The sequence below is a fragment of the Nannobrachium achirus genome, assembly GCF_963921795.1.
Source record: "Nannobrachium achirus genome assembly, chromosome: 14".
NCBI lineage: Eukaryota > Metazoa > Chordata > Actinopteri > Myctophiformes > Myctophidae > Nannobrachium > Nannobrachium achirus.
In genome coordinates this window covers 37,012,018-37,023,445 of record NC_137821.1, presented here as the reverse complement: position 1 = coordinate 37,023,445, position 11,428 = coordinate 37,012,018, and the positions used below count along the sequence as shown (strand labels likewise).

Sequence of the window (11,428 nt, the reverse complement as noted above, 5' to 3'; positions counted from 1 at the left end):
TTATTATGGGTGATGATTCAGTTTGAAGGCAGTATAACAGCACACGTTCCAAAGTCTATTAAGCACACAGAGAATGTGCTGTATATCGTAGCCTACTGGTGCATGAGATAAGAGAGATGCTGTAGAAAGTAACAGAGTATACTATGGAAAAGTACACAAGAAATCAACAGATTCATCTCCTATCATTGGCCATACAGTATCCTGATAAAACAGTATATCTGTATACTTATGCATATTAGGATCAATCAGTATTAGTGCTGGTCAGACATAAAGGTTAAGCCTAACATATAATCATAACAGTTGGCCTTTTTTTCTGTCCTGAAAGGATAGCACCCACTGTTATGCCCGGCCCACTATGATACGGATGAAGAGATGAAATGTAAGACAATGCAGTCGACAATCAGTCAATCAAATCATATTATTAACTGCGATTTTACATTTTAATGACAATGATCTATTCCTTTTTAAAATATTTGCACTAAAAGGGCAAATGAGATTTGGCCTTCAGGTCGAAATATTCCGCCTGCACCGCCATTTCCTTTTACCTCAGCTTCTAAATCGCTCATGTCAATTACAGATGACTGTTTATCAAAGAGACCCTCAATATCAGGAATAGTGTCATTTGTCAGTTCTTCAATTGGATTCCCACTGCACCGCTTAAGTTCCTCTCTTGCTTTTTGGTACTTCTTGCTTGAATGCTGTGTTGCCATCCTTCAAGTCACAGTTGAAAGAGGACTTCATTTCTTGGGGTTTTCAAATATATAAAATGTATAACAATCTTTTAAAATAGGAGATCTACAAGCTTTCAATGTGTCGCCGCATTGTGAGCTTGTTTAGTAATAAAAATCTAAATCTACAAAGTAACTAGTAGCTAAAGTTGTCAAATAATTGTAACAGGGTAAAAGTAGCCTACAATATTTGGATCCGAAGTGGAGTACAAGTAAAAGTTTTGGAAATTGGAAATATTCAAATGAAGTACAAATCGTACATTAGCCTACTTAAAGGGGCACTCCACCACTTTTCAACCTATCTTCATATAATAGGTCCTCACTAATGTTCATGATAAAATATCACAATTTTTTCTACTCAGTTTGGGTCTCATAGGAGAGCTGTGGGTGGGTCAAATCCTTCCTACCGGTGACATCATCAATGGGAAATGCAAGCTAATAGAAACTGCAGGCTTTCTATTCCTGAAAAAGTTGCAATGTTAAAGTGGAAGCCATTGTTCTGCCCCTACCCTGTAGAGGTCAATGTTTAGTTTCTTAATGTGAAATAGCACCACCCTGTGGTTTCTTATGTAGGGTGTATTTTCTTGATTGCCATATGTGTCTGCATACTGTACACCTGTGCTGCCTCCAATGATTAGAATATATAACACCTGCCTTGCCTGCAGTTAGTCAGTCAGTCATGCCAGCTCCTGTCTACGGCTGTTTGTCTGTTCCTTTCTTTGCTTGCAGTCTATAAAGCAATGTCTGTAAGTAGCAAATGTTTTTGATTTCATGATGGCAGGTTAACTTTATGTTTGTCATGTTGCATTTGTATAATAATTATAATTGGCAGCAACTCAGTTATGTGCTTGTAGATCGGCTCTTTTTCACATGTTGTGTGTATGTAGATCGGCTCTTTTTCACACATGCTTTTTTGTATTTTGTTTTATGCTTGTTGTTGCAGTTTCACAAATTCCTGATCAGTAAACTTCCTTGAGACCATAAGCTTTCTCCGTGGAGTTTGTTCTGGAGTGTTTAGCTGGTGGGCTAGCTGGCAGCGAGGCCTACACAGTGAAAAGACAGCATCACAGCCTGCGGTGGAGAACCAGACAGCCATCAAACGGAGCTACACAACCCCAACAGCTAAGTGGCAGACAAAAGGACATTCTGTAGTCGTCACGCCAACAATCTTTCTGCCATTCCTAACACATCTTCATTATGGAAGAATTCACCAATTCAATCAAAAGAAGTGAAGATGTTCGCTCTGTAGGCTCGCGATCAAATCGCACAACGTTTAGTACAAAAGCTAATCTGGCAATCACCATGGCAAATGCAAGAGCTGAAGCAGCGCAAGCCAGAGCAGCACATTCAGAAAAGGCTGTTGAACTAAAAGTTGAATCTGCACGCATTCAAGCCATGATTGAAGCATTAGACGACGAAAAAGAAAGAGATGCTGCTATAGCAGAGGCAAAGTCATTACAAGCTGGTTTATTGGAAATGGATTTTGAAGTACGCAGTAAGGTATCCGGATCGCTAAAAAGCAACCAATACCAGCGCACCGCTGCCTATGTGGAAGAGCAGGCCAGCAGGATGAGTACAGGACAACCGTCTGACCCAGACTCAGACAACGCTGTCCCAAAGGCCCCCCCACCGAGCGATGTGTCAATTATGCAAAACAAATCCAAATCAAATCTGCACAATACCAACCAAACGCAAGACGCTGCCACTGCTCAAGTTACACTCAGTCACACAGCGCATGCTCTTCAGCACAGTCAAGGTGCTGCCTCATCGTACATTACACCTCGTCAAGCAATGTATGCCTTTCTGAATAACCAAATGCAAGGTGCTGCCTCTGTGTACACTACACCTCAACATGTACAGTATGTTCCTCAGCATAGTCAAATGCAAGGTGCTGCCTCTGTCAATGCTACACCTAGTCAAGCACAACATGTCCCTCAGTCTAGCCATGTGCAAGCTGCTACTCCTGTCACCACTACACCCCATTATGCATCTCAGGCTACTCAGCAAAAATGGGTACCGCTACAACAGAGCTTCAATCAGCAGTCCCCATCTCCTACACAGTATGGAACTCCCAATGTAGCAACCTATGACCCTTTTCAAACCAGTGGCCTTGCAAGATATCTCGCCCGCAGCAACCTGGTGACCTCAGGACTCACTGCATACGACGACCAGCCGATGAACTACTGGGCGTGGAAAGCATCGTTTCACAGTGCCATCGCTGGTTTAGACCTGTCGGCTGAAGAGGAACTTGACCTGCTAGCTAAGTACCTAGGGAAAGACTCTAAAGAACAGGTCAAAAGGATCAAAGCAGTCAATATCAGACATCCGCATATTGGACTGAAGATGGCATGGGATCGACTCGACGAAACATATGGAGCACCTGAGGCAGTTGAGCAGGCTCTCTTCTGTAAACTTGAGAGCTTCCCCAGGGTTACTATGAAAGAGCCACAGAAACTGCGTGATCTGGCAGACCTGCTGTCAGAACTGGAAGCCGCCAAGCTGGACGGCTACCTGCCAGGCCTGTCATACCTTGACACCCCCAGAGGGGTTAATCCAGTCATTGAGAAACTCCCGTACAATATTCAAGAAAAGTGGATCAGTTTCGGGTCAAGATTCAAGCGTGAACATCATGTCAGCTACCCTCCGTTTTCTGTGTTCGTTGAGTTCATTCAAACAGAAGCGAAATCTCGCACAGATCCCAGCTTAAACTTCTCCACTCAAGCTTCAACAGAGAGAAAGAACAAGTGGGAGAGGCCTGTGAAGATGCCTGTGAATGTTCACAAGACTCAAGTGTCTTCAACAGAAAAACCTGAAGCTGAAGAAGCTAAAAAACCTGCAGAACCCAACAAACACTGCCCCATACATAAAAAACCTCATCCCCTTAAGAAATGCAGAGGCTTTCGGGAAAAGAGTATTGAAGAGCGCAAACAGCTCTTGAAAGAACACTCTATCTGCTTCCGATGCTGCTCCTCTACCGAGCATCTTGCCAAGAACTGTTCAGCTGAGGTGAAATGTGTGGAATGTGGGAGCCCTGGCCATGTAGCGGCGCTCCACCCAGGACCAGCCACCTGGAAGTCTAAGTCGTCCCCTCCCCTTTCAGACCATGGCGGGGAGGAGGACAAAGCAGAGTCCCAGGAGGTCACCTCAAGGTGCACACAAGTGTGTGGTGAAGGACTTAGTGCGAAAGCATGTTCTAAGATCTGCCTCGTTAGTGTGTATCCAAACGGTCGCAGAGAGGAGTCCAAGAGAATGTATGCTATATTGGACGAGCAGAGCAACCGCTCTCTTGCACGGTCCGACTTCTTCAACGTCTTCAAGATCTCAGGGTGTCCCTACCCATACACGCTGAAGACGTGCGCTGGACTCAAAGAGACTGCGGGGAGAAGAGCCTGTGGTTACATTGTGGAGTCAGTGGACCAAAAGCTAAGCTTTCCTCTACCTACACTGCTCGAGTGCAACCAAGTCCCTAACAATCGCGCCGAGATACCTACCCCAAATGCAGCACGCCATCATACTCACCTGAAGCGCATTGCAGATGAAATACCACCGCTCGATCCGGACGCCAACATACTCCTCCTACTGGGCAGAGATATCCTGAGGGTACACAAAGTCCGTGATCAGATAAGTGGTCCGGACAATTCACCGTTCGCCCAAAGGCTCGACCTAGGATGGGTCGTCGTTGGTGACGTATGCCTTGGAGGTGCCCACAGACCGATACAGGTGAGCAGTTACAAGACAAGCATCCTAGAGAACGGGCGTACAAGTCTTCTAGAGCCGTGCAGCAACCAAATTAAAGTGAAGGAGATGTTCAGTCAAGCACCCAAGCATCAACACCATCCAGCTCTAACATCCACACACAGCTCGATGGCGCTTGTGGGAGACAGCCTGGGCCAGACGATCTTCACTCGTACTGCTGAAGATAACAAACTTGCACCTTCGATGGAGGACATAAGATTTCTTCAGATCATGGAAGCTGAGTTCCAGCAGGACAGCTCCAACAACTGGGTTGGACCTTTACCCTTCCGGTCGCCTAGACAACGGCTGCCTAACAACCGGAAACAAGCTCACGACCGCCTTGTCTCACTTCGGCGCACACTGGAAAAACGACCGCAGATGAAGGCCCACTTTCTAGAGTTCATGGAGAACATGCTAAGGAGAGAGCATGCAGAGGTCGCACCACCTCTTCAGCAAGGACAGGAGTGCTGGTACCTGCCTCTGTTCGGTGTGTACCACCCCAGGAAGCCGGATAAGATCCGAGTGGTCTTCGACTCAAGTGCGCAATGTGGAGGAGTGTCACTAAATGATGTCCTGCTCACAGGCCCTGACCTAAATAACAGCTTGCTAGGAGTGCTCATGAGGTTCAGGAAAGAACGAGTAGCCATCACCGCTGACATCGAGCACATGTTCCACTGCTTTGTGGTGAAGGAGGATCACCGAGATTTCCTACGTTTCCTGTGGTATAGGAACAATGACCTTACCTGTGATGTTGTGGAGTACAGGATGCGAGTCCACCTCTTCGGGAACAGTCCCTCTCCTGCCGTCGCTATATACGGTATGCGGAGAGCAGCTAAAGAAGCAGAGGCCGACTATGGCAGCGACGCAAGGCAATTCATCGACCGCGAGTTCTACGTTGATGACGGTCTGAAGTCCTTCGACACCGAGGAAGAGGCCATCAGTGTTCTCGGACGAGCACAGAAGATGCTTGCAGCTTCTAACCTCAGGTTACACAAGATTGCTTCAAATCGACCTGCAGTCATCGAGGCATTCCCACCTGAGGACCGCTCCAAGGACATTGAAGACTTGGATCTCTTTGCGGATGACTTGCCCATCCAACGTAGCCTTGGCTTGTCCTGGAATATGCGTACAGACACCTTCACGTTCCAGATTGCTGATGACCAGAAGCCTTTCACTCGCAGAGGGGTTTTGTCAGCTGTGAATAGCCTCTACGACCCTCTTGGGTTCCTCGCACCTGTCTCTGTCCAAGGAAGGCTAATACTCAGAGAGCTTACCACTCAAGCAGAGGATTGGGACACACCACTTCCTAAAGACACGGAAATGGAGTGGACCAGATGGAGAGAGTCACTTCAAGACTTGCAAGAACTCCAGCTACCACGCCCTTACACATCCTTCTCAACCACGGGTGCCCAAAGAAGAGAACTCTATGTCTTCGCAGACGCATCAGTGAAAGCGATTGCAGCTGTAGCCTACATGAAGGTGACAAGCCATGAAGGACAGTCCGAAGTCGGCTTTGTCTTTGGGAAAACGAAGTTGGCTCCTCAGCCTGATCTAACCATCCCAAGACTGGAACTGTGCGCGGCTGTACTCGCTGTGGAGATCACTGAGCTGATCGTTGCAGAGATGGATGTGACCTTTGACAGCATTACGTACTATACGGACAGCAAGGTTGTATTGGGATACATCCACAACCAGTCAAGGAGATTCTATGTTTACGTGCATAACAGAGTGCAGCGTATCCATCAATCCTCAAGTCCTAGCCAGTGGAAGTACGTCCCCTCAGACCTGAATCCAGCGGATGTTGGATCAAGATCCGTGCCATCAGCCCTCCTAAGCAGCACAACATGGCTCACAGGCCCAGCCTTTCTCCAGAAAGCATCCATGCCCCCATGTGAGCCTGACGAGGGTTATACCCTCATCGACCCTACCTCAGACTATGAGGTACGTCCCCAGGTGACAACAAGTCTCACGCACATTACCAGAGATGTGGTAGACCCTCAACGCTTTGAACGCTTCTCCAAGTACAGCACTCTCCTCACAGCAGTGGCACACCTGATCCACGTAGCACATACTTTCACCCACTCTGTCCAAGACAAGTGTCAAGGTTGGCACATTTGTCATCCTACAGAGGAAGAGCTGACGAAGGCCAAAGTATGCATTGTAAAGAGTGTCCAGAGCGAGTACTATGCAGAAGAGCTCAAGTGCATCGCCTCAGGGACCAACATTCCATCTTCCAGCAGCCTGTGGAAGTTGCATCCTGTCCTAGACCTTGATGGGGTCCTGCGAGTAGGAGGTCGCAGAACAGTCAGGTCTGTGCTCAGACGAGACTCACCCCATTATCATTCCCGGCCGACATCATCTGGCAGCCCTGCTGGTGCGGCATCACCACGAAGCTGTGAAACACCAGGGACGGCATCTGACCGAAGGTGCCATACGTGCTGCTGGATTCTGGCTGGTGGGAGCTAAACGCTGTATCAGCAGTCTACTCTTCAAATGCGTCACCTGCAGGAAGCTAAGGGGGAAAACGGAACATCAGCAGATGTCAGACCTACCTGCTGAACGTCTCCAAGTAGCACCGCCCTTCACCTACGTGGGTGTCGACGTCTTTGGCCCATGGGATGTCATCTCCCGCCGCACAAGAGGAGGACACTCCAACTCCAAACGTTGGGCTGTGATGTTTTCCTGCATGTGCTCGCGGGCAGTGCATATTGAAGTGATCGAGACAATGAGTGCCAGCAGCTTCATCAATGCCTTAAGAAGGTTCTTCGCAGTCAGAGGACCTGCAAAACAGATAAGGTCTGACTGTGGAACGAACTTTGTCGGCGCTTCCCGAGAGCTCGGGATGGACACAACAGTGTCGAAGTACCTGGACGCACAGAACTGCACCTGGGTCTTCAATCCCCCCCACGCATCCCACATGGGTGGCGCGTGGGAACGCATGATTGGCATTGCCCGGCGTATTCTGGACTGCATGCTGCTCGAACAGAGAAGAGCCCATCTGACACATGAAGTCCTGACAACACTCATGGCTGAGGTAGCTGCAGTCATGAACGCAAGACCCCTCATCCCTGTGTCCTCGGATCCAGACTCGCCACTAATCCTCACCCCAGCAATGCTCCTTACCCTCAAAACAAGCTCTGCACCTCCGCCCCCTCCAGGCAAGTTCGAGGAAGCAGATCTCTTAAAGGAGGAATGGAAACAGGTTCAAAGCCTGGCTGACACCTTTTGGAACAGGTGGAGGTCTGAATACCTCAAAACTTTGCAGCTTCGCCACAAGTGGCAAGGGAAAAGGCCATGCCTCCAAGAAGGGGGACATCATTCTACTGAAAGACAAGCAAGCGAAGAGAAATGAGTGGCCCATGGCCATCATCACGAAAACCTTTCCAGGAGGAGATGGACTCGTACGAAAGGTCGAAGCGGAAGTCATCAAGGACGGAACTAAGAAGACTTTCTCTCGTCCTATTACAGAAGTAGTCCTGCTTCTGTCTCCAAAGACTGATTCTGTTACTTAGTGTGTAGTGTGGGATCTTTGAAGACCCCAAGCGGGGAGTGTTCTGCCCCTACCCTGTAGAGGTCAATGTTTAGTTTCTTAATGTGAAATAGCACCAGTGCACCACCCTGTGGTTTCTTATGTAGGGTGTATTTTCTTGATTGCCATATGTGTCTGCATACTGTACACCTGTGCTGCCTCCAATGATTAGAATATATAACACCTGCCTTGCCTGCAGTTAGTCAGTCAGTCATGCCAGCTCCTGTCTACGGCTGTTTGTCTGTTCCTTTCTTTGCTTGCAGTCTATAAAGCAATGTCTGTAAGTAGCAAATGTTTTTGATTTCATGATGGCAGGTTAACTTTATGTTTGTCATGTTGCATTTGTATAATAATTATAATTGGCAGCAACTCAGTTATGTGCTTGTAGATCGGCTCTTTTTCACATGTTGTGTGTATGTAGATCGGCTCTTTTTCACACATGCTTTTTTGTATTTTGTTTTATGCTTGTTGTTGCAGTTTCACAAATTCCTGATCAGTAAACTTCCTTGAGACCATAAGCTTTCTCCGTGGAGTTTGTTCTGGAGTGTTTAGCTGGTGGGCTAGCTGGCAGCGAGGCCTACACAGCCATTGTTCTCGTGATAATAAAAATCTTTTTTTTTTTTCAAAAATATTATTTAATTTTTTTTTGTCAAACGATGATGTCACCGGTAGGAAGGATTTGACAACTCTCCTATGAGACCCAGACTGAATAGAAAAAAATTGTGCTATTTTATTATGAACATTAGTGAGGACCTATTATATGAAGACAAAAAAAAGTGGTGAACTACTCCTTTAAGTAAATGTAATTAGTTAGGCTACTTTATACGACTGACCATTGCTTTCAGGTGCATACCTAACCTACTGCAGTGTTAAAAAATAAAAATAAAATGCAGTGTGATCATAATGCACCATGGCTACACAGACCCCCGTTTGATACTGTATTTTTAATCTCTGGGACCCCAGTCTACACAGTAACATCATCCTCAGTGTTAAAGGAGTAGTGTAGTAGATTGCTCACACCATGGAGATTTGAGCTATATATATATATGTGGCAGAGAGAGTCCCAGCCCCAGCCTGAAGCCTCAAAAGTCTAGTATCTGCCCTCGTTCCATAGGGATATCCCTTTGAGGTAATGGTTAAGATATTGGACTTTCACGCGGGAGACCCGGGTTCGAAGCCGGGTGGGGAGGTTCGGATCACCTCCGTTACATATATATATATATATATATATATATGTATATATATATATATATATATATATACTATACTATATATATGTGTGTGTGTGTGTGTGAAGAAGAAGTGAAGAGAGTAAATACATCAACATTGTACTTAAGTACAGTACATGAGTACATGTACTTACTTAGTTACTTTACACCACACAAAATCATTGCAAGTAGCAGATGAAGCTTGTAGATCTCATACTTTTGCTATGTTTGAATTTGAATCCTGAAAAGTAACACTTTTGGACATATGACGTTGAGGCCTCAGGTCTTAATGTGTTAATGAGTGTTTGCTTTGCCTACCTGTCCTTTGTGTGTGTGTGTGTGTGTGTGTGTGTGTGTGTGTGTGTGTGTGTGTGTGTGTGTGTGTGTGTGTGTGTGTGTGTGTGTGTGTGTGTGTGTGTGTGTGTGTGTGTGTGTGTGTGTGTGTGTGTGTGTGTGTGTGTAAATTAGCTTAAACAAATGAGAGTTAAAGTGATCATAGTTCCAAGGAAGGGCGAGAGCCCTAAACATCACAGTAGCACTCAGGTGCAACGGTAAACAAAAAACTGGAGCACACAGTTTGCAAGTATTCTCTCTTAGTTAAAGTGACTGAGGCTCACACACCACTCATTCTTATTCTGTCAGATGTGAGATGTCATGATAGCCACCAACGCACCAAAGGATAAATATCATGGAGTCTGGATCATTTTCTTCATCTTGGGCCTGGGAAGTATGTTGCCCAGTAATTATTTCGCAACAGCAGCAATGTACTTAATCAGTAGGTTGAAGGACCCGCCCATCGATGGCATCGCTGCGGGCAATGGGACTGTGGCGGGAAGGTACGCACAGAACGCTCTGCAATCAATCTTCTGCAACGTGATGGTGCTGTCCGCCGTTGTACCGCTGCTCATCTTCAGCTGCCTCAACTCCTTCCTCCACCAGAGGATTCCTCAGAAGCTGCGTGTCTCAGGCAGTCTGACAGTCATCCTGGTGCTCTTCCTGTTGACCGCCGTGCTGGTGAAGGTGGAGATGGCACCGTTAACCTTCTTCTGTCTCACCATCGTCAAAATCATTTGCATCAATTCCTTTGGTGCGATTTTCCAGGGCAGCGTGTATGGACTGGCAGGGTCGCTGCCTATGTCTTACACCATGGCCATCGCGAGTGGGCACGGGCTGGCCGGCATTGTGGCTGCCGTCTCCATGATCTGTGCTCTGGCCACTATGTCAGCTCTGCAGGACAGCGCCTTTGGCTTCTTCATCACAGCCTGCGTTGTCATTCTACTGGCTATCTTCTCATACCTTGCACTGCCCAGCATAGGGTTTTTCAAATACTACAGGGAGAGCAACAAACCCAGGACATCCAGTGACGAGACGAAGCCAGTTGTTGTGGTCAGAATGACTGAAAAGGAAGACAAGCCTGTTGTTTCTGTTTTTGCCATCTTCAAACATATCTGGGTGATTGCCATATCTTTGTGTTTCAACGTCACCATTACCATCGGAATGTTCCCAGCCGTCACCGTGGCCGTAAAGTCCACCATAGCTGATGGAGGAGCCTGGGACACCTACTTCATCCCTGTCTCATGTTTCCTGCTCTTCCATATGATGGACACCGTTGGGAGGAGCCTAACGTCAGTCTGTATGTGGCCTGGTGCAGACAGTATCTGGTTGCCCATCCTGGTGGGTTTGCGGTTGGTCTTCGTACCTCTGTTCATGCTGTGTAACGTGCAGCCTCGTCACTACCTGCCTGTGTGGTTTGGCCATGACTCCTGGTACATCCTCTTCATGATCCTCTTCTCTTTCTCCAATGGATACGTGGAATGCCTGTGCCAGTGCTTTGGACCAAAGAAGGTTGCACAGCATGAAGCAGAGACAACGGGAGCCATTATGGTCTTCTTCCTGTCCCTGGGACTGGTGCTGGGTGCAGCTTTCTCATTCGCTTTCAGAGCCATGATATAGAACAGGGGTCGTCAACGTTTTTGGTGCTATAACAGAAAAGGGTGGCATTTGTTCCTCAACTTAGTTGGAATGTGTGTGCAGTTTCACCGTAATTGGACGCTGTGTTCATTATTTACTGCATTTTGTTCAAAACAGGCACTTCTGACAACTTTTGATGTCAATTTTAGCCAATCAGGATGGAATATGAAAATGCAAAGATATCCGTCTTGATCACATGACTATAGAGATCATGTGTATCAATTTGTGTGAAATTTGAATACAATCTGAAGGAGTAA

At 46.8% G+C, this 11,428-nt stretch overlaps 1 protein-coding gene across 1 annotated transcript; it reads left to right on the top strand.

Annotated features, from left to right (window-relative positions):
- Positions 1 to 9,854: 9,854 nt before the first annotated feature.
- Positions 9,855 to 11,153, top strand: LOC308298200 (equilibrative nucleoside transporter 1-like; the record flags this gene model as incomplete). Its single annotated transcript, XM_080741756.1, has 1 exon — positions 9,855 to 11,153. The coding sequence occupies one exon, from the start codon at positions 9,855 to 9,857 to the stop codon at positions 11,151 to 11,153; it is 1,299 nt and encodes a 432-aa protein (XP_080597882.1).
- Between the last annotated feature and the right edge of the window lie 275 nt (positions 11,154 to 11,428).